Source organism: Strigops habroptila, chromosome 6, assembly GCF_004027225.2.
Source record: "Strigops habroptila isolate Jane chromosome 6, bStrHab1.2.pri, whole genome shotgun sequence".
Lineage (NCBI taxonomy): Eukaryota > Metazoa > Chordata > Aves > Psittaciformes > Psittacidae > Strigops > Strigops habroptila.
The window spans coordinates 44,511,997-44,535,650 of NC_044282.2; the positions used below are offsets into that span (position 1 = coordinate 44,511,997).

The 23,654-nt window shown below is 39.8% G+C and overlaps 1 protein-coding gene across 2 annotated transcripts in view; it reads left to right on the plus strand.

Moving 5' to 3' along the window:
- TRAPPC12 (trafficking protein particle complex 12) overlaps positions 1 to 23,654 on the plus strand; it is a 61,012-nt gene that overhangs the window by 3,938 nt on the left and 33,420 nt on the right. For both annotated transcript variants that reach the window (XM_030490923.1, XM_030490922.1), the window contains exons 3-5: positions 2,172 to 2,288; positions 18,277 to 18,390; positions 19,203 to 19,341. In XM_030490923.1, the coding sequence (XP_030346783.1) occupies positions 2,172 to 2,288; positions 18,277 to 18,390; positions 19,203 to 19,341 (370 nt within the window). The remainder of the gene's footprint in view (positions 1 to 2,171; positions 2,289 to 18,276; positions 18,391 to 19,202; positions 19,342 to 23,654) is intronic.

The following is a 23,654-nucleotide window of genomic DNA, read 5'->3' on the forward strand; positions in this document are numbered from 1 at the left end:
GATTGAAATTTTGTGTGACATGTTGAAGAGCTCAGTGGTTTTTATTCCCCTGCTCACTCAGAAAGTGTTTGTTCCTATTACAAGTGTCTTGTCTTAAAAGTGAATAAATCACACTAAGAAAAATACTAAATGTACTCGGTTTCAGCTGTGTGCTACCTTTTGCTGATCATTCAAGAAACATTCTTTTTTAAACTATCTTGAATTGCATATGGTACAGCTTATCTCTACCTATGCTCCCTGAGCGTGGAAACAAGTTGGAGTACTGCTTTCTATGCTCTTTCCATTATGCCTTTCTTCATCAGTTACTGTCTGCTGTCATTATGTCCTTTGTTTCATTGCATTCATTTGTAATGTTTCCTCCTCCAAAGTACTGGGGGGGAGGGAATTAAAAATTCTTTTGTATTCATGTCATTTTGCACATGCTGTCTTTTCTTAATCCTTCAGACTCTTCTGTTCAAAAGATGGAAATTTTTTTTATTCATAGAATAAGTGACAGCAGTAGAGGTAAAAATTTTCAATGTAATGAAACAGTAGGTGCAGTCGCATTCCTCAAGAAACCAGACAGAAAATACAAACATATTTCCCAACACTGTCCCTGGAGAAAGTACGAACATTTAATATCAATTATCTTTATCATTGCTAAGCTGTACTGTATTTTATGTAGCTCACCTTGTTTTAGGCAAAAGGCTGTGTGGCTTGCTTCCTGCTCTCTGTGCTAACAGCTTCCTACCTCAGTTCTTCATGTGAATGTTTTTGTGTTTCTTTAGAGGGATCTTTGCAAATATTCCATTATATGCTTATATTTTTGCATACTCACTTTCTGCTTTACCATGTTAAATGTTGCATGCTGTTCTAGTTACCACTGGTCTGAAAAGACATCATGGAATTAAAACAAATTGCAGAGAGGAGGAATGGTGAGGAGTGCAGAGGTTCTCTCTGGTGAGTGGTAGCTAAAAGGAAGAGGACCTTTTGGCTTACAAAAGTAATAATGATCTAAAGTTTGTCTATTAATGTTAATATTTTTAATAATACATTTTCCTATTTATTTTCTAAATTAAAAATGCATAAAAACATAAGATTGGGAAAAATCTTGGAGAAGTAATTTCTGTTACCTGCTTTTGGCATGTGGTAACTTCTAACACCATAAGGGATTCTCTTGTATATGGTAACGTGTACAGTCCCAGCAAGAACAGGGGACACACACCCCCTTACCCTGTCCTACACTCTGTATTGGCAGATATGGTGCCTGAAGAGTGTGCAGACAGTAGCATGATTTTCAGTGTGTTGTCCACAGTTTTTCAGTAGCTGCTTGACATTCAGCTTGAATTTCTTTATTATCTGTTGAAAATCTCTAGTACACAGAACTATAAGGATGTCAGCCAACAGATGGGAAGGCACAGAAGATAATGATTGAACAAAGATTAGAAAGGGAAATTGAGGCACAGGGGGTGTCATATCAGTTACTCAGTTTGTTGCTAGCAAAGCTGGAAATAGAACCTGGATTTGGATGCTCTTCCTCTTAGCTGCTTCATATCATAAAATCTAGAATTAATCTTGTCTATCTTTAGAAATCTGTTCAAACATCTGTCTCAACTAGTCTCAAGTCTGAAGTTACTGAGCTCAGATAACCCGATTTCTCTGAGGTTACAATCTCCGATGATTCCTGCAGTTAATTCTTTTGAAATTAAGCATATTTGTTAAAGGGTTGCTGTTCTCCTGGGTTTATGGTCTCTTAAAGTTTTTCTGTGGCTACTTAAGGCTGATCATATGCGCGCTTATCTTCCATCAGTAGGTTACACCTTTCAACATTAATATCCATTTGAAAACACATAAAACTTACTGATTTTTACATCTTTGAGGAGTATTTTGTCAGATCTTTGAAGGATAATAATGAGAAGCAAATAAGCCTGAATGTTGCTATGCTAACAGAAATCTAAACATTGAAAAAAAGAATATAGCAAATAATGTGGAGTAAATCTAAAAGTTTTCGTTAAAATGCTGTAAACATATACACATTTATATTCATTTCACACTAAAAGTACTGGAAAATAAGCATTTCTCAAGGGGAAAGAACTATATTGCTCAGCTTTAATTCAACATTTTATTTTGCTAAAATAATGTTTAAAAGTGTCTTGTTATGTTTCTCCTTTTTCTGTTCCATGAACACCAAGGGAGATGCGGTAAAAGACTTAATGCTTCGCTTCTTGGGGGAGCAAGCTGCAGTGAAGAGACAAGTTTTAAATGCCAACTCCGTAGAACAGTCATTTGTAGGCTTGAAACAGCTAATTGTAAGTAACAGTCTTCATAATTCAATATCTGTTAAATACCCAGCTTCCCTCAAGGTAATTGGGACCTACTGACTGTGAGAGGAAACTGAAAAAGCCCTACATATCAGTCTATTCATGATCCTGCAAAAGTACTAGCCAAAGTACAGCAGTTTTTAGTGGAAATGACACTGGGATTTAAATATTTGGTTTTAAATGCCATAGTAAATATTTTTTTCTTCATATGCAGAAGTTAGAGGAAAAAGTAATTTTGAGTTACTGTGAATTTTATCAGCTGTTAATTTTTATGTAATGTAAATGGTTGCAAAACAGATTTTAATCACTTTTTTATTTATCTGCATATGTTTTCACCTTAGTGTTTTACAAAAGATAAGACATACCAGTCATTGTAAATGGCAAGCAAAGCTGATGTGACAATTTCAGCAGCCTTAATTTTTCACTTTAGTACAGGAAAACTAAACTAAATTACTTCCAAATGAAAATTTAATTTTCTCTAAGGTAAAAACCTATCCTTAATGTAAATATTTCGGACCTGGAAATCATTGCATGTAGCAGCCTTGTGAACCTTGTCGTGTTATTTCAACCATTGTGTTCCTGTTTGGAACAACTATTACATGACTGAGCCTTACTTAACCTGTTGAAATGTCTAAATATTTTAGGCTCATCTTGTTTTTGAAAAAATAGATGACAGTCCGTATTGTGTATTTAACATCTTTTTAATTCGTGTTATATAACAAGCTCCAAAGGAGACTTTTTTGTCATGTTACAAAAACTCTAGGTGGTCCCTAAGCGCTGTTAAAGAAATTCAGAGGTAATTTTAGAAAACAAACCTGAAAGAACAGCTTGTGATCTCCATTGTGAGGATAGATATCTTTCTATTCATCTCAATGTTTTGCTTACTTTGAGAGTTTGGAGGGGAAAAAAATCTTGATAAGAAAGAAGTCTTGTCTCTATCAGTGTCAAAGTAGGAAAAGCCTTTTGCTGCACTTCATTTCTCTCTTCCAGAAGAGGAGTTTTGATGTATGGAAAATGTTTTTCTGTTCAGCCTTGTAGCTGTGTCCATGCCAAATGTTCTTCTACGCTACAGATCATCTTAAATACAGCGCTACCACTGATGCTGTTTTAGCTTTGAGTGTGCTCTTAAGCTCCAGAGGAGCAATGTTAAGGCTTCTAGAATCAAAGCAAAGATAGAAGGCAATCTGCAGCTGTCAAATTTTTTTTGCTACCTGTAGCATGTAGCAGATTTTTATTTTTTTTTTTTTTTAATTTGTCTTATTAGAAGCGGTTTGGGTTTTTTATAAAATTGCAGCCACTCAGCTAGATGTCAGGATGTTTGTCAGTTTTCAAGGCTTCTAGTCATTAGCTGCTGGTTATTCTTGAGTATGCAATATAACTATATCTCAGGGGGTTTGCAGAACTATTTCTTTTTATTATTAGAATAAGTTTTGGAGTATTTTTTCCTTTGCAGACATTGCTGTTTTTTTGTGAAATCCTTAATGTGGAAAATTTATTTCTGATGGGCAAAAGTCTTAAAAGGTATTTCAGACTTAGAAATATTAAAATCCAATGCTAGATGATATTAATTAAAAAGATGTGTGCTTTTTACATACACAGTAGGCCAGAATGACATATAGTAAGTGCTCTGCTAGCAGCCACTGATTTTACTTTCTTTATGAGTGAATTCCTGACCAAATATGTTCAGTGAATGTGTCTTTTCATGCAGAGGACCATTTATAGGCAATATTAACATCTGGTAAAATAAAAACTGGTGAAAGTTAGCAATATTGCTGTGCAATTTCCATTAAGCTAAAATTTTATTTTTTTTCCTTAGCTGTTTGGTACCCATGTGAACTACACATGAACATGAGTATTAAGGAGAGAATTTCAGTCACCCAATTCAATCCCTTGCAGTGATGGACAGCAACTTAAGAGTCTGTTTCAAATAGGTCCACAGCACAGAAGAGAAATGCATAGAACTAGGATAGGCTTCAGATTGATACCTATTATTTAGGTGTTTGCATGTGAGGTGATGTCTGAACTGTTAAGGCAAAGAAGACCTAATCAGTACAGTTACCAATCAGATCTAAATTAGATGTGTAAATCTGAGATCCCATCTGAAAGTCTCAAGAACTATCATATGCTGTTGGAAGACACCAGTGACAGCTGAAACGTAAAAAACCCCAACAAAAGGTATTCCAAGCCTTTCTAGTCCAGAGAAAACTGCTACATTTATATCTAGTTACTGGTTTAATCCTATGTGAATAGGAAAAGTATGCTCAGTCACTCATCAGTATCCCAAATCTTCATGCCACAGCTCTTCAGCTGCAACTCTGGAGCTTCTCTATTCTATTGTGTAATAGCATCTGTTACTTTATTTGGCTGTTTTAACAAATACAGTTACATTGCTACTACTTTCAAAGGCTATTCCAGAACTTCATTCCTTTGGTGGTTAATCAGAGAAATTCTCATCAGTCCTCTCTCAAAATCTTTTTTCTAATCAAAGATAAAGTTGTTTACAACCGTTTAAGCGTTTTGATCTCATGTTGCTTTTTAAGTCATTTTCTTTTCTTAGTATTTGCTTCCTCTCTGCTCGTACTTTGTGTGGGTAGACAGCAGAGACATTTCCACTTTTCAGATTTTGTTTTTAAAGGCAAAAATAACTCTTCTCTAGTCATCTCATCATGGATGTCTTCATAATCATCCTAAGAGCTCTTCTCAGAATCTCTTCCAATGGAAGCTAACATCTTTTGTATTATTACTGTCCAGAACTCAACACATTCTGTTGTAAGTTACATGGCTTACCCTGTTAATGAGTGTGGTTTACCTTTTCTATTATTCTGATATTATAAGTCATCTGATCCCTGTTTGGTGATGTGATCCTTACATATATTGACAATACTTCCTAGATTAAAACTAAAAACGCAGATACTAGTTCACCAGGGTCGCAAAATAATATCTTAAATTTATTCCAGTGTACATCCTTGAGTAGTAACTTCTCATCTTCCTTATAAAAGTTCCAGTAAAAAACATTTACTTGTACAAATTAAAAAACAATTCTGTGCGTGCTGTGGTTTAACTGACAGTGGATAAGATGAAGTTAGTGCTTTAAGCAAAGAATGTTGGAGACAGAAGTCCTTTTTGGGGGATTGTAGTGCAAACAGTCTGCAAAAGTTTCCTTAATCACAATTAGTTGTCAAAAACCAAATGGTATCAGGACGGTAATAAGCTGAACTTCCAAATGTGCAGCTTTTCTGATGAGACAACCAACAGCAGCATCATTTCTAAGACAAATAGTTATTCACCAGGAACTGAACTCTGTGTTAAACTTGGCTAACAAAATTGTTTGTTCAGCATGAATTTGGGCTAGTTGATTTGAGTGAGGTTTGTAGCAGTAACCCGAGGATAGCTAGATGGTTTATTGAACATCTGTGTTTTCACATTGTAAGTTTCTGCTGTGGAATGGGTAACAGTGAATTGTAAATGCTGTACTGGTAGGGTAGTGGTGCAGAGATTGTGCAGTAGAACTAGTTTTACAACTTTGAGGCTTTTAAAGAATATGGGAGTGCTAGAGTGGTCCAGCAAAGTAATTCTATAAATCTGTGTGCTTATCATAGAGATGATAACTTGTAAATAGAGTTACACATCTGTAGAAGCTAAATGCTTACTTTTTTTCAACTGAAAACAGAAAATCTGAGTTGTCAGTTTCTGAAAAATTTTATTAGTCTAGTATAGGAACATGCATCTACCTCTAGAGCAAATAAATGTAAGCAAGAGCTTGTCTTCACAGCGTTGCTTTGTTTTACAGCAGCAAATAAAAATTATACATACAAGGTGCGAGCTGCAATTAAGTTGGTTCCAATTATTCCATATTTTAGGTTAATGGTTTTTAATTTGAACAAATAGCACAGTATTTCTCACTAGAGGCATTTCTGATATTTTGACTCATAAGGTGTTTGCAGCTATGGGAAAATTATGTCTTTGATAATACCATACCTAAAAAAAGACTACTGGATCTTGCCACTATAAATACACAGTGTTTGCCCTAAGTACGCAATCATTTCATCAAGCTACTAGACCAGGAAAGGGTTACTAACTACATTTTCTTAACTGATGTAGAAGTGCTCTACCAATGTAATTTACAGGGGAGAAAAATGTCATAGCTAGTGGAGGAGGACATTTTAATCACTTTAATGGTGTTACATGTAGAGTTAATGACTCCCTTTAAGTCTATTTAAAAAAAAAAAAATCATATACTGTTACTTTTGCACATGATTAATGCTGTGCTGTTACATATATTTTCAAATACAACAAACTTGGATGCAGTGGTAGGGCATATATATTCACTTTAGTGTTACAAAATTATTCTTAAAAACTGGGGAAGGGGGCTTTATTTCTAAATCAGTGAGTAATTTTCAACATTTTTGAAGCCGATCTGAGAGGAGATGGGAGACATATGTAGCACAAACAGTAACTGAGGGCTTGCGGGAGAGGTTGCATTTCTACACTAAAAAGCATCAATTTATTGGGTAAAATTGCAGCAGCTTACCTCTGAGTCAAAATTGTTTTTCTGAGAGACTGAATAAAGTTATAAATTGTCTCCATGTATCAGGTGAGTTCCCTTTTCACTAAACATGTTTTCTGTAGACATCCAGTCTGCATGACTCTCTTTGCTTGATAGAAGAATTCCACCTGGGTGTTAGCCATATTTGTTGCATCACCTGAGTTTCACTGCTTCCATTCGGGAAAACAACATGCAGTATTTTACACAAAAGATAAATACGAACATTTCTGCAATCACATGTCTAAGATCCAATTTTATGATTCTAAAAAAAACCCAAAAAACAAGCAAAATTGGAGCATAAGGAGGCTTCCAAGAAACAGTTATGTGTGTGAGACACTGGTGTTCAGCTATTCGGTAATATTTTTTTCAGTCCAAATCAGTGAGTATCTTCACAATAGAACAATAACGCAGTCTTTCAGATATATTGCAAACTGTGATAATCAAAGTTCTTATGACACTTTATTAGAAAAGGAAGAAATGTAAAATATGTTTTTCCAGCCAGCTACAATTTAGCTTGTATTGGGTCATTTTACTCAGTTGGAACTTTTCTTCATGTCCTGGGTTCAGCTATAGCAGTCATTTTTCTCCTGCTTAGTAGCTGGTGCAGTGCTGTGTTTTTTAACTTTCAGCCTGGGAACAACGCTGATAACACTGATGTTTTTAGTTGTTGCTAAGTAATGTTTATTCCGACCAAGGACTTTCTCAGTCTCATGCTTTGCCAGGGAGGAGGGGAAGCCGGGAGGAAGCAGAGACAGGACACCTGACCCAAACTAGCCAAAGGGGTATTCCATACCACAGCACGTCATGCCCAGTATATAAACCGGGGGGAGTTACCCGGAAGGCCCAGATCACTGCTCGGGTCGGGCTGGGTATCGGTCGGCGGGTGGTGAGCAATTGTATCCTCTCCCCTTGTTATTTCACTAATCGTTATTATCATTGGTGGTAGCAGTAGTGGTTTTGTGTTATACCTTAGTTGCGGGACTGCTCTTATCTCAACCCGTGGGAGTTGCATTCTTCCCATTCTCCTCCCCATCCCTCCGGGAGCGGGGGGGAGGAAGAAGGGGGGGGGGGAGTGAGCGAGCGGCTGTGTGGTTCTGAGTTACCAGCTGGGCTCAAACCACGACAGTTCTTTTTGGCGCCCAACGTGGGGCACGAAAGGTTGAGATAACGACAGATCTGACCAGAGTGTGTTTAATCATATTTGTGATAAGCATTCATTGTTACTACTCGTCACAATGGTGATTATTTGGCTCTCAGACGTGTTGCGCTTGATCTCAGAGTTTCAGCATGTTGTACCTTACTTACAGCCACTATTTGCTGTTTTAGCGTTTATCGGCTGGGGGGCCTGGGCTAAGGTTCTTGTTTCACTGTACTTCATGGTAATGACTTGTAATACAATAGACTCATTGATCATGAAACTGGTCTGGTTTGTGCTTCCAGCGTGGCCATCACCACTATACATTGGGAGGTATATAATGAAATATTTTAGCAATTGCATATCTTTTTTTTTCTCCTCGGGGGGTAAACTTACGAAGGAAGCATTCTCTTTCACCCCCCGTTCCCCCACCAGCCTATTTGCAACAGCAATTGAGAGTTCTGAAGGTTTTAGATGGCCTTTGAGTACCCTTGAAACCTGCCTGCTGATTGTGCTGGGGATCAGCATGTTGGCAAACATACGGAGTGTGTTTTACCCACGGCCATCCCGTCGTAGGAACATCCTATTTCGTTTAATGTCAAAAATTCAGCAGTATCAGGTTCGAATCTGGTCTAGGGTTAGACGACGATATAGGAGGACCACCAGGAGATTTTCCCTGAGGCTGGACAGTTATGAGTGGCAGGGTGTGTGGGATAGTATGGGCAAGTACCTAGGCCAGTGGGCCCCTCCAGTGCTTTGGAACTTCACCACTGAACAAGTGCAACATCCGGAAAAACTAGTAAAACACTTAAACGAGGTGTGCTGTCGTCCTGGTTATACCAGAGAGGGACAAATTTTGGCAACGTGCTGGGGCTTGGCCTATGCCTACAGAGCCCTGCTCAACACTATCCAGCACCTTCAAAGGGAAAAAAATGTCTCTGGATCTGATGGCAAAGCAACAGACAACGCAGCTATGCCAACTACAAGCACAGCAGCTACTCAGACCCTGACCACAACAGTCAACACAGCTACTCCAAGTACAGCAGCTACATCAACCCCAGTGACAAGCACAACAGCTACTCAAACCCTGACCACAACAGACAACGCAACTACTCCAACTTCAAATACAGCAGTTACACCAACCCCAGTGACAAGCACAACAGCTACTCAAACCCCGACAGCAACAGACAATGTGGCTACTCCAAGCACCGCAGCCACACCAACCCCAGTGACAAGCACAGTAGCTACTCAAACCCCGACAGCAACAGACAATATAGCTACTCCAAGCACCACAGCTACACCAACCCCAGTGACATGCACAGTAGCTATTCAAACCCCGACAGCAACAGACAATATGGCTACTCCAAGCACTGCAGCTACACCAACCCCAGTGACAAGCACAGTAGCTACTCAAACCCCGACAGCAACAGATAATGCAGCTGTTGGTGTTACTCAACTCCCAAGCACAACAGCTGCACCAACCCCAGCAATAGACATTGCAACCACTCCAATCCTAGTGGCAGACACTGCAGCCACTCCAACCACAGTGACAAACACTGCAGCTAAACCAAATGGCCAGTTCGTGACAATGTCTGTTGCCCCTGTAAGCAAAAGCAAACGAAAGGCACAAAGAGCAACCCGCGAAGCGAAGAAAGATGAAGACCCAGTGCCATTACTATATGCAACAGCACCTGAACAAGAGTTACTACTACATGGGTCAGAGGAAGAGGAAGAAGAAGAAGAGGTCACTTCTCGACCCCGGACCTCAACCGAACTACGGAATATGCGAAAAGATTTCACCCGTCTTCCAGGGGAGCACATTGTCACCTGGTTGCTCCGGTGCTGGGACAATGGGGCCGACGGTCATGAACTAGAAGGTAGGGAAGCCAAGCAGCTGGGATCACTTGCTAAGGAAGGAGGAATTGACAAAGCGATTGCAAGAGAGAAGCGAGCCCTCAGTCTTTGGAGGCGGCTCCTGGCAGCTGTGAAGGAAAGGTTTCCCTACAAAGACGATATTACGAATCGCTCAGCCAACTGGACCACGATAGAGAAAGGCATCCAGTCCCTGAGGGAATCAGCCATTATAGAGATGATCTATCGTAGGCCGGATTCCAGGAACACATCCGTAGACCCAGATGAAGTCGAATGTACACGACCCATGTGGCGGAAACTTACACGGAGTGCGCCATCATCATATGCCCACACATTGGCATCGATGACCTGGAATGACGGAGTATCACCAACAGTGGATTGCCTGATTCGTCAACTCCGAGAGTTCGAAGACAATCTCACCCCTTCCATCATTTCAGCTGTGGAAAAACTGTCCCAGGAGTTCAAACAATGGAGAGACGATTTATCCGATCTATCCAGCTCCCCACGCGTACCAACCCATGTCTCAGCTATCAACAGAAGGCGCCCTACTGCTCGAGAAAGAAAATATACGAGGTACACGCCACGGGCCACCCTATGGTTTTACCTGCGGGATCATGGAGAAGACATGAGAAAGTGGGATGGAAAACCTACTTCAGCTCTGGAGCAACGGGTGCGTGAACTGAAGAGGAGAACAATGGTCAAGGATGATCCTCCCAGGAAAGCTGCTGCTCCAGTCTCTGGCGAGCAGTTTCCCAGATGGAGCGAAAGAGCTGATTTTACTCCAGCTCCTGTGATAAGGAATACTAATCCCTTTCTACAAGACAGAAGTGGAGAATTTTGTGATCACTATTAGAGGGGCCCTGCCTCCAGCCAGGTGGAGGAGAGGGATAATCGGGTTTACTGGACTGTGTGGATCAGATGGCCTGGCACATCAGTCCCACAGAAGTATAAGGCTCTAGTAGATACCGGTGCACAGTGTACTCTGATGCCATCAAGGTATCAAGGGGTGAAACCCATTTCTATTTCTGGAGTGACAGGAGGATCCCAAGCGTTAACTATGCTGGAAGCTGAAATCAGCCTGACTGGGAGGAAGTGGCAAAAGCACCCCATTGTAACTGGTCCAGGGGCTCCGTGCATCCTTGGTATAGACTATCTCAGGAGAGGGTATTTCAAAGACCCAAAAGGGTATAGATGGGCTTTTGGTATCGCTGCCTTGGAGACAGAGGAAATTAAGCAGCTGTCCACCTTACCCGGTCTCTCAGAGGATCCTTCTGTTGTGGGGTTGCTGAAGGTCGAAGAACAACAAGTGCCAATTGCGACCACAACAGTGCACCGGCGGCAATATCGCACCAACCGAGACTCCTTGATTCCCATCCATAAGCTGATCCGCAGACTGGAGAGCCAAGGAGTGATCAGCAGGACCCGCTCACCCTTTAATAGCCCCATATGGCCAGTGCAAAAGTCTAATGGAGGGTGGAGATTAACAGTAGACTATCGTGGCCTGAACGAAGTCACACCACCATTGAGTGCTGCCGTACCGGACATGTTAGAACTTCAGTATGAACTGGAGTCAAAGGCAGCCAAGTGGTATGCCACAATTGACATTGCCAATGCATTTTTCTCAATCCCTTTGGCAGCAGAATGCAGGCCACAGTTTGCTTTCACTTGGAGGGGCGTCCAGTACACTTGGAACCGACTGCCCCAGGGGTGGAAACACAGCCCTACCATCTGCCATGGATTGATCCAGACTGCACTGGAACAGGGGCAAGCTCCAGAACACCTGCAATACATTGATGACATCATCGTGTGGGGTGATACAGCGGAAGAAGTTTTTGAGAAAGGGAGGAAAATAATCCAAATCCTGCTGAAGGCCGGTTTTGCCATAAAACGGAATAAGGTCAAGGGACCTGCACAGGAGATTCAATTTTTGGGAATAAAATGGCAAGATGGACGCCGCCAGATCCCCACAGATGTGATCAACAAGATAACAGCAATGTCTCCACCAACTAACAAGAAAGAAACACAAGCTTTCTTAGGTGTTGTGGGGTTCTGGAGAATGCACATCCCAAATTACAGTCTGATTGTAAGCCCTCTCTACCACGTGACCCGGAAGAAGAATGATTTCAAATGGGGCCCTGAGCAACAACAAGCCTTTGAACAAAGTAAACGAGAAATAGTTCATGCAGTAGCCCTTGGACCAGTCCGGGCCGGGCCAGATGTGAAAAATGTGCTCTATACCGCAGCTGGGGAGAATGGTCCTACCTGGAGCCTCTGGCAGAAAGCTCCAGGGGAGACTCGAGGTCGACCCCTTGGCTTTTGGAGTCGGGGATATAAAGGATCCGAGGCCAGCTACACTCCCACTGAAAAAGAGATACTGGCAGCCTATGAAGGGGTTCGAGCTGCCTCAGAAGTGATTGGAACTGAAGCGCAGCTCCTCCTGGCACCCCGGTTGCCTGTGCTGGGCTGGATGTTCAAAGGCAGGGTCTCCTCTACACATCATGCAACTGATGCTACATGGAGTAAGTGGGCCGCACTAATTACACAACGAGCTCGAATAGGAAATCCCAGTCGTCCAGGAATTCTAGAAGTCATCACGGACTGGCCAGAGGGCAAAGATTTTGGGATGTCACCAGAAGAGGAGGTGATGCGTGCTGAAGAGGCCCCACCATATAATGAACTGTCAGAGAGTGAAAAGCAATATGCCTTGTTTACTGATGGGTCCTGCCGTATTGTGGGAAAGCATCGGAGATGGAAGGCAGCTGTGTGGAGTCCCCTGAGACAAGTTGCAGAAACTGCTGAGGGAGAGGGTGAATCGAGTCAGTTTGCAGAGGTGAAAGCCATCCAGCTGGCCTTGGACATTGCTGAACGAGAAAAATGGCCAGTACTTTATCTCTATACTGACTCATGGATGGTGGCAAATGCCCTGTGGGGGTGGTTGCAGCAATGGAAGCAGAGCAACTGGCAACGCAGAAGTAAACCCATCTGGGCTGCTGCATTGTGGCAAGATATCGCTGCTCGGGTGCAGAACCTGGTGGTGAAGGTACGCCACGTAGATGCTCATGTACCCAAGAGTCGGGCCACTGAGGAACACCAGAATAACCAGCAAGTGGATAAAGCTGCTAAGATTAAAGTGGCTCAGATGGACTTGGATTGGCAACATAAGGGTGAATTATTTTTAGCCCGGTGGGCCCATGACACCTCAGGCCATCAAGGCAGAGATGCAACATATAGATGGGCTCGTGATCGAGGGGTGGACTTAACGATGGACACTATTGCCCAGGTTATTCACGAATGTGAAACATGTGCTGCAATTAAGCAAGCCAAGCGGTTAAAGCCTCTCTGGTATGGAGGACGATGGCTGAAGTACAAATATGGGGAGGCCTGGCAGATTGACTATATCACACTCCCACCAACCCGCCAGGGCAAGCGCTATGTGCTTACCATGGTGGAAGCAACCACCGGCTGGCTGGAAACATACGCTGTGTCCCATGCCACTGCCCGGAACACTATCCTGGGCCTTGAGAAACAAGTCTTGTGGCGACACGGCACCCCAGAGAGAATTGAGTCAGACAATGGGACTCATTTCCGGAACAACCTCATAGACACTTGGGCCAAAGAGCATGGCATTGAGTGGGTATACCACATCCCCTACCATGCACCAGCCTCTGGGAAAATCGAACGGTACAATGGGCTGTTAAAAACTACACTGAGAGCAATGGGTGGTGGGACTTTCAAACACTGGGATACACATTTACCAAAAGCCACCTGGTTGGTCAACAGTAGGGGATCTGCCAACAGGGCTGGCCCAGCCCAATCAGAACTTTTACGTACTGTAGAGGGGGATAAAGTTCCTGTGGTGCACATAAAGAATTTGTTGGGGAAGACAGTCTGGGTTATTCCTGCTTCAGGTAAAGGCAAACCCACTCGTGGGGTTGCTTTTGCTCAGGGACCTGGATATACTTGGTGGGTAATGCGGGAAGATGGGGAAGTCCGATGTGTACCTCAAGGGGATTTGATTTTGGGGGAAAACAGCCAATGAACTCAATTGTACGCTGTTGCCTGCTCTATAACACTTTTATAGCCCACCAGCTAGATATCTTCAGGTCACCAGCCATTGACCCTGACTTCCCTCCGATCATCACCTCAACAAAGAATGAATTTTGAGGAAACCAGACAAGCTCAGCAGTGACCAGATGAGTTTGGCGGTATCATCAGCAGGCAACAACCCAACACTATGTACCGTCCCTCCTGCCCTGAAAGACTATTACAAGAGATGGAACCTGACATCATGGACTGGATGAGTTCAGCAATTTTACAGGGATTGGTCCATGGACTAGGGAACGATATCTTTCTCTGTGTGTGGGTGTGGGTGTATATATATATGTGTATATATGGGACAGGGGTGATGGTGTGCTGAGAGATGTGGGATCTGAGCATGACGTGAATGGTATGGAATAAGGGGTGGATACTGTCCTGGGTTCAGCTGCAGCAGTCATTTTTCTCCTTCTTAGTAGCTGGTGCAGTGCTGTGTTTTTTAACTTTCAGCCTGGGAACAACGCTGATAACACCGATGTTTTTAGTTGTTGCTAAGTAATGTTTATTCCAACCAAGGACTTTCTCAGTCTCATGCTTTGCCAGGGAGGAGGGGAAGCCGGGAGGAAGCAGAGACAGGACACCTGACCCAAACTAGCCAAAGGGGTATTCCATACCACAGCACGTCATGCCCAGTATATAAACCGGGGGGAGTTACCCGGAAGGCCCAGATCACTGCTCGGGTCGGGCTGGGTATCGGTCGGCGGGTGGTGAGCAATTGTATCCTCTCCCCTTGTTATTTCACTAATCGTTATTATCATTGGTGGTAGCAGTAGTGGTTTTGTGTTATACCTTAGTTGCGGGACTGCTCTTATCTCAACCCGTGGGAGTTGCATTCTTCCCATTCTCCTCCCCATCCCTCCGGGAGCGGGGGGGAGGAAGAAGGGGGGGGGGGGAGTGAGCGAGCGGCTGTGTGGTTCTGAGTTACCAGCTGGGCTCAAACCACGACACTTCATTTCTGAATCTAAACAATACAACATCTTCAGTGCTGTTCTTGTAGTTGAACTAATACCATTCTATTTTTAGTCACTAGAATTCTTTTCTACTACCTCCCATTCCTTCCATTCATCTCTTTTTGTAGAAAATAAGCTTACTTGAAGGCATTGGGATGTACTGAATATCTCAGTTACTTACTTTGACCAAATGGACTAGAAGCATTGCCAGATCTTTAAATGTGAACTTATCAGAATTTGTAACTAATTGTTAACTCAATTTCAGATGATTTTAGGCTGTTTTCTTTTATTGCTTTTAATAAAAGGAGATCACAATAGCCTTATTCAGGTTCTTCTTTTGAAAATGGTGGAATGTAAGTCAGTAAAATGAGGAGTTGAGAGTTGATCACCTTATGCTGTAATTTTTGGCTCTTAAAGCTGCAGATACAGTATTTGATTAGGTTGGAGGTCAAATCAAAAGCAGCAGTAAGACAGTAAATGTACTATAGTTGTTTCAAAAAAGGCATGTCAGATTTGCATGCAAGGTAAGCTGTCACTAGAAAGAGGAAAAATAAAGGAGGGGAGGGGCTTTGTACTTTGTGTCACACAAGTCTTATCACCTCAAGCTACGTTAAATTTTAGTTCCTGCTTCTATGGGATAATAGTCTGACAAAATCCTGGAAATACTGTCTACATTTCTGATTTAAACCTAGAGTCATTGTATTCAAATCTCAGCTGAAGAAGTTCAATCAAAAGATGAAAATATATTGGGCTGGTTCTGTCGTTCTTAAAGAAAACCAGAAATCCTTTTTACTTGAAACCTGGTTTACTATGCAGTTTCCCCATCTGTATGTAAAACTCCCGTGGGACCTCTTCTGATTTTGTGAAAAACAGAGTAGTTCTGCAAGGAATAATGCAACACATCGTCTATTGAGTGCAACACATCGGCTTATCTGCTTGTCCTAGCTTTAGTGTGTGTCCTGAAACGTTTGGGGTTTTTTCTTTGGGTTTTGGTTTTTTAATTTTGAGTTATGTTATATGGACTAAAAAAAAAAAATCCCTTCACAAGTTAATCATCTGGGCTAGTAGTGTGCAAAAACCACAGAAGTCGCACAAGCTGGTGGCTTCATTAAAAGAACAGCTTTCTACTTTCCGTGGAAAAAAAAAACTTGCCAATGTCATGTGTGGAGAGAAGTTCTCTTCTGCCAGGCTGATATGGTATTAGTGAGCTTTTTGGCACTAATATTTCCTTGAGACTATTTTCTTTAGGAAAAAATAATGTTTCACACAATTGCAGCTGGATGACCATGTCCTGATCATCACAGAATTATTTTATTCTTTGAGAATATTCTTCAGTATTTTTGATGCTATATCTGAAGCTGCAGTATCCATATTTACTTTGAACCTCTACTTACGACTTACAAACAAAATTCATCCCTATTACTTTCAGGAACAAGGGGCCTGGGTTGTTTAGACTGTGCAGCTGTAGACCACAGGAATTGTGAACGTGACTGACCTGCAAGGATTTGTGGAGTGTTTGAGATAACGGGGTAAAGATTTCTGGTGGGCTGGCAACTCTGGCAACTGTAAGTCTGGTACAATTTGCCAGAGACAGTAATGTGTCCTGCTAATTTCAAATTAAGTTATACTGCCAGCAGCCTTCTATTAAGTTTCCACAGAGAATTATGCTCAGTGACCAGCAGGCATCTCTAATTTTGAAATAATGATGAATACTATGTTTCATTTTCCAGCAAAGACTGTTTTTACGATGACTATCAGACTTGCTTCTCCTGCCAGTCTTGTTCTATAAAGGAAAAATATTTTCTGTCCATGACTGAAAGGGAATTTAAAAAACTGTAGCATCTAAGTTTGTCACAAATGTTCCATTATTATTTCTGGATCCTAACTCTCACTTGGGAGGAAAAGTTGGTCTTAGAGTCCATGTACGCTTCTGTAGTAAGGATAATAAGAAATTAATTTGTCACTGCAGAAGAGGAATAAATTTCACATAAACCATGTCAGTGTCTTTCTGCTTTTCTAAGTTGATGCAGCTATATGTTGAAGGATGTTATAAATGCATTATCAATTCCTGCTCTTCCATAAGAGCATAGACATCTCAGAAGCTGCTATGCTGCTTTGTGGACTTGCTGGCAGCTGACTTCTGCATTTCCAGGTGAATCTTAAATTTTTATCTGGGATTTGACAATGCAGGGGAGAGAGATGAGGTAGGTAGTGCATGGTGATCTCAAAATGGGGGCTAAAGAGTATGAAAACTTCAGCTGTTACCACTGGGGTTTTTTTTTATGTAGTTGGTTGCTGCATTGACAAGTTTTCTAAACTCTAAACACTGGAGGGAATTTAATAAAATGCCAGTTCAAGATGAGTACCTGAACTTTGCAGGCATATACAAATACATTCTATTCCTTTACGTTTTGCCAGACAACATGACAGTTTTCTTTTATCATAACGTTTATCATTTTTTAAAATGTATTTAAGAAACTGTATGAAAAAATATTACTTTCAGGAAAAAGATACATTTGTTTTGTAATGACCGGCTGCATACATGTCTCTTGAAAAACTCTTCTGTGAGATAGAGAAGTATGATGGCTTAAAACCTGAGAAACATCAGTCTGTGTTTGAAGTTTTTGGTAGTGTTAGCTATATACGTGGCTGTATTAGCGTATTCAAGGCAGAAACATTAGTAGAATGACAATATGACAAGGTAGTTTGACTTGTTTAACTAGGAATGTTGGGGTTTTTTAATGAATTAAAAAAATGTGTTAAAGAATATTTGAAGTTAGCCATGCAATGGAAATTCAGTACATTTTATAGGTAAAACAATTGCTGTTGTTCTGTTTTTATTGGTTGCTGCATTATATTGTTTCTTGTTCTTTGATCTTAATTAGTAGGAATTCTGTGTTCTGGGCAATGTTAGCAAAGTCTATTTTCATTAAATAAACTGTACTAGGGGTTATAATCTGAAATACTGAAGTCAGTGAGGTAGGAATAGGCATTAAATACTTTATAACAGTAGAAGAACTTGGATGTGATTATTGAAATATGGCCAGCAATTTTTATTGTTTTGAGGAGAAAACAAAATTTTGAATATTACAGTGTACTCAAGTATATTAGCAAACATGATGTAGCTTTAAGTTTAGAATTCCATATGGTGTTGTGCATATCCTTTTGTTTTAGCGATCTGATAATATTAATGCTCGATTTCCCTTTCTGCCTAATTAGATGTGCAGCTTTGACAAATGACATTCTGCTTCTCACCGGCCAGTTCTCCTGACCTTGTTGTTATTACTGATGGGAACATGTAGTTGCTTTGGGCAAAATAAGCAGTTGTGCATTTTAGGGACTTTATGATTTTGCTACTTACACTTTTCTTCTTCCCAGAGCAGTAAAAACTGGAGGGCAGCAGTTGACTTGTGTGGGAGGCTTCTAACTGCCCATGGTCAAGGCTATAAAAAAAGTGGACTGCCTACTAACCATACAACAGATTCTTTACAGGTACGTTTAAAGATACACCCTTGTCATTTTTTTCATCAATATTCACATTAACATATTTTTTTAACATGATCAAACTTCTTTTTGTAATTTTTACCCAAAACCTGAGCTTATTAAAGTATTTTAATAAGTCACTATTTCTGTTTGCTTATATAAAGTAGGTCTTCACATAAAAAAGTAGACACTTTTTAAAGGTAGTCACACTAGAAAAGAGAAATATGCTTTGCTATTTTGGAAGACTCGTGCTAAAGTTCATGGACACTATCTAGACTGTGAACATTGTAGTAAGATTTCAAATGTTAGAAGTATGTTTTGTGATGATAAGAAAATAATAAATTAGTAAAGGTTCGTGAAAGCGTGCAAGCGTTTTACTGAACAAAATGTGGCCCGATGACAGTGCTTGGTTCTGGCCCTAGTAAGTATGAAGCTCATGGAATTCCACCAAAATCATAACAGATTTTAAGAATTGCATAAAATTGGAAAAACGATTAAAAACCGGTTTGATAATTCGTACATGCTAATTCAACTTAGATGTTCTAATTTTGAAGTAAGCTAGTTTTTAAACTTCAAAATCTCAATACCTTTACAAACAATTAAAGTATCAGTCCTCTGTGTTTTGTTTTAATAATCTTATGAAAAGCATTCAATGACAGCATGTAAATATGCTCCTGATTCTTATCAGTTAGTGACACAGACACTCTTTACTCAACTTTATCAGAAAAAATTAGAAAGTTGAAGTTGTATTTGATTAGCTTGTTGTTGAAGCTAATAACAGAACTTGTCTTTTCCTTCTTTTCATATGTATTAATTTTTAGCTGTGGTTTGTGAGACTAGCACTGCTGGTAAAACTGAATCTATTCCAAAATGCAGAAATGGAATTTGAACCATTTGGAAATTTAGACCAGCCTGACCTTTATTATGAGTATTACCCTCATGTATACCCTGGACGAAAAGGTAAGATACTTGATTTTTGCTTTTTCTTTCTGCCAGTCATTATAAAATAATAGGTTAAGGTTTTTTTTTAATTCTAAAGCATTCGTGAGTTTTGGTTCTCCAGAAGAAAATGATTGATTACTATGTTAAAGTGTTGTTTGTGTTATGAAGGTAGCGATAAGAAGTAACAATAAGGCGTAAAATTATTCCATCACAGTATAGGTAGGCAATGTATTTCATGATGCTGATACAGCATTGATTTGAAAGAGGAATGTTTTTAACAAATAAATATAATAAACTAGTTTGTTTCTTAGGGTATTGTGATTTAAAAAAAAAAAAGCCAAACTTGAATAGTTCATTTTAGCCAGAAGCAAGTTGTGAAAGGTGATGAGAGAGTTTGTGGAAACAGAATATGTAAGCTTTTCCTCTTATATTCATCCAGGTACTATCAGTATGCTATTTTTAGCATTCATGTGTCCATGCACATGCTAATGCAGGTGTTATTTTCTTCTTTCCTGGATTGTAGGATGTACAAAAAAGTAGAGCTAATTTAATAATTTTCCTTAATAAAAATTACTGGTTAAATGTAATATTGTTTGCTTAGTAATTGACACTAAATAAAAACCAGTAATTTACTATATATCCCATTGCTGAAGAGGAAAAAAAGATACCACCAGCCACAATTCTTTATAAGCAGTTTGTCTTGAGTTACAAATGCACTACTTCCCACTGCTCCAAATAGCCTATAGGTTAACCACATAGTTCCACTACCCAGGGTATTCTAGTCCTCCAGGAGTCTGGATTTGAGAAGTTGCTCTTTCTAAGAGCAGTGTCACACCTGTTAAGGCTATTTTAAAAATCTATTTTTTCTAAATCTGTTATATAGAAATAAAATACTCTGATGCAAGTACATCATCGAGTGATTGTACTGTTCTTTGGCTTTCATATTTGAACCACAATGTATAATAAAATTGTAACAGTTGTAATAGGCAGCGCTGCTCTCTGCAAAAATGCAGTCTATGTTACACAAGATGCTGGAAGTCTCAGAGGAGTAACCTAGAAAGATACTGAGATTTTGAGGTTGCTGAGGAAAGGAAGTTGGTGTCAAGAATGATCAGGATCTTTTGCAGAAGACACTTTCATCTGTTTAGTGATGGAGATCAGTTATAGCCAACAAGGCTAATATGAACTGCCTAGAACAAGTCCTTCTGACTTTACTTGCCATCTTCCAGGCAATCACAGGCAAAAATTTCCTGTTTTGTCTTGAATATATTCAATCCACTGAGAAGGAACTATGTTATTTTTAAGAGCAAGAAAGGTTTTGGTCATCAGGTTGGGCAGCTCTTTGGATCTGGTTATCTTTCGGCAGCTGTGCACATGATACAGTGCTGCTCAGGAGAAGTAGTCTTCCCCAGGCCATATGCATATTTCCACATCTTTTTCAGTGTTAAAAACAAATTATTGTGCCTAAGCAAAAAAATGCTCACAGGTCATGTCAGTGTTTGAGGCATTTCCTCGTGCCACAGAGCATATAGGTAGCAATGGTTCTGGGCAGTCAAGCCAGCTGTTGCAGGCTCCCATCCTGTGACTGAGCTTTGGATCCAAACTGTCTTTGTAGCAACCAGTTGACCAGTGCAGCTGTTTCGTACAAATTATGAAGGTATCTATGGTAAAAAGGTGAGCATAAGGAAAATACTCTATTTCATCATTATATGCCTCAGTTCGTTTTTAACTGTTGAACATACCAAGTGGAATCATAATCTGATGATCTGTAAGGAAAATATGATCAAGGTTGCATGGAGCTGACCTGCTGGTTGTATTTATCTGATAGAAATACAGTGTGATGAAGATGTAGGAATAGCTATCAAACCTTATGTAGTTTCAAGGAGAGAGAGATATGCTTCTTTGCAGGGATGTGGGAAAGAACAAGCAATTCTCTTCTGGCTAGCATTAAATTACGCAGTGCTGGATTATGGATAAAGGAATTTAGTATACATGCATCCTTAACCAGCTAATTTTAATAATAAAATAGATATAAATCATTCATGTATTTTGATTGTATTAGTATGAATGCACAATCCACTGCTGTTTGGTAATTTTACATATCATTTTGTGGTGTAACAAGCATAAAAGGAACAGTTCTGTTTCAACACTTTAATTTTGATCCGTGGTATATAAACAGAGTAAGCACTTAAAAATCAATTTAATAAATGACAGTGTAGATATAAGTAATGTACACATTAATTGTAAAACATCTAATATTTTGCATAATTTCTTTGTATTCAAAATATTCATAATAAGAAATGTAATGAATTAGAAAGTTTTCTGTGTTTTTTATGCTTGAAGGAAAGCATATATACCTGAGCAGCGGTGAGGATAGTCCCTCATCCATTAATCTTTGACAAATATACCTCAAAGAATTTAAAGTCCAAGTAAATGTATAGGAGTGGAAGATGGTTTGTCCATTAATTTATCTTAACGTGGCCAACACGGTCATCTTAATTTTAGTCTGAAGCTCTCCCAAGGCTGTTTCTCTCCCAGCAACGCTACTAATGTTTCATCCTAAGATTTTGTATGGCGTTTGCAGCCATGCTGTGCAAGGGTCCCACTAGTGTTGTCATCTTCATGGCTGTAAGTTCTAATCTTTCTGAAGTCTTCCTTTCCTGATTTCTATGGTCTCTTTCTTCAGTCATCTCCATTGCTTGTAGTATGCACTATCTGGGGGGTGGAATCTGCTGGGATCCTTCTATCAGCCTGTAAGTTCCTCTTTGATCGTTCCTGTTTCATATGGGGCACAGCATACAATTCTCATTTTCTAGTGAAATCTTTATATTATTGTTACACATTTATTTTTTCTAAATTCATCTGCGAGCGAAGTCTGATTTTTATATACCATTTTTTGTCTTCTGGTAGGTCTGTACTTAGGTCAGGAAATTGCTTCCTGCACATCTCCGTTGTACTGTGAGGTATATAAGTCTGGATTTTTGTCATCATTCTCATGACTAATGGATATCAGGATTTTTTTTTTTTTTTTTTTTGAGATTCTGTCTGTATATTTACACTTCTATTCATATTCTTTGTTTCTGTGTTCCTCATGATGCTTCATACACTCTCTCGTGAGAGATTGGCTAACCTGAGGTGTCCTTTCTGTTGGTAATGCTGATGTGTTTCTGAAAGAGTGAGAGCCAACAATTAAAATGGAACATTAAAATGCTATTTCATTCTTTTATGAGATAATTTGGTCTTGTTTCTGGTTAATAGACCAATAAGTTATAGAAAAGTTAATGCTACCAAAATCAGTGTTCTAAAGCTGCAATAATTGACAATAATTTATTTTGAATTACAAAGGGGAAAAAAAACCCAAAACAAAACTGTGTACAAGTGAAAATAGGACTTTTATTCCCCTGACCAGAGGTTTATATGTGTAGGGAGGGGGTGGGGTTTTTTTTTTCCCTTTCCCCTTTTCATTTTCCTCATGGTGATACAGCGTCATCTGTATTTTTCTACCATGAAATCAGTCTTCTGTTGTCTGGTGGCAAGTGCCTAAATAAGGAACATATTGTTAAATATTTAGTTGTATGTGCTCTAGAAACTGATTTCATACTGTACACCTTCCCATCAAGTAGCACAAGTGTTGGGTTTTTTAAAGTGTGGCTCTATTGTGACCCCAGGGATACATTACTGTGTTACAATAGGCTGACACTTTCAGTTGGATAGTGACAGTTAAATATATATATATAAAATATATAAAACCCATCTATTTCTCTCAAAGTAGTGCAAGTCTAGACATCACAATTATTGTTTTAGCATATTTCACCAGGTCTGTATTACTTTTACGACTTTGTTAATATCCATTGTAGTTAGAAGTTTTAGCAGAAATACATGAAAAAAATGGTACAAAAAATAGTCGGATGTGTGAGATTTTATTTTTTGTGTGCCCTTATTTACTCAAGCGGTGCTCTTAATTTATTTCATATATTCAGTTTTGAAATTCAGATCCCCCTGAAGCAATCCTGTCTTATGTGGTCTGTTACTGTCATTGAAACTCATGTTGTAAACAGGCTTTCAGTGCTGATGTCTAAGGTGAAATATAATAAATTACTATTACTATTGTCACATTGAATAAGCTTATAAAATAGCAAAAAGGTGTAATAGGAAACTTGTCATATGTCTGCTGACACAGAGACGCTGTGCTTACTGTGAAAGCACTCATCCAGAATTTTTCTCAAATACCCACAGAAGGCATATCTGGACTGTGTGTAGTGCAGAGGACTGGGTACAGCTCCAGGGTCTACCTGCTCACTGAAGCTTGGTCCTGCTTTTAAATATCAGCC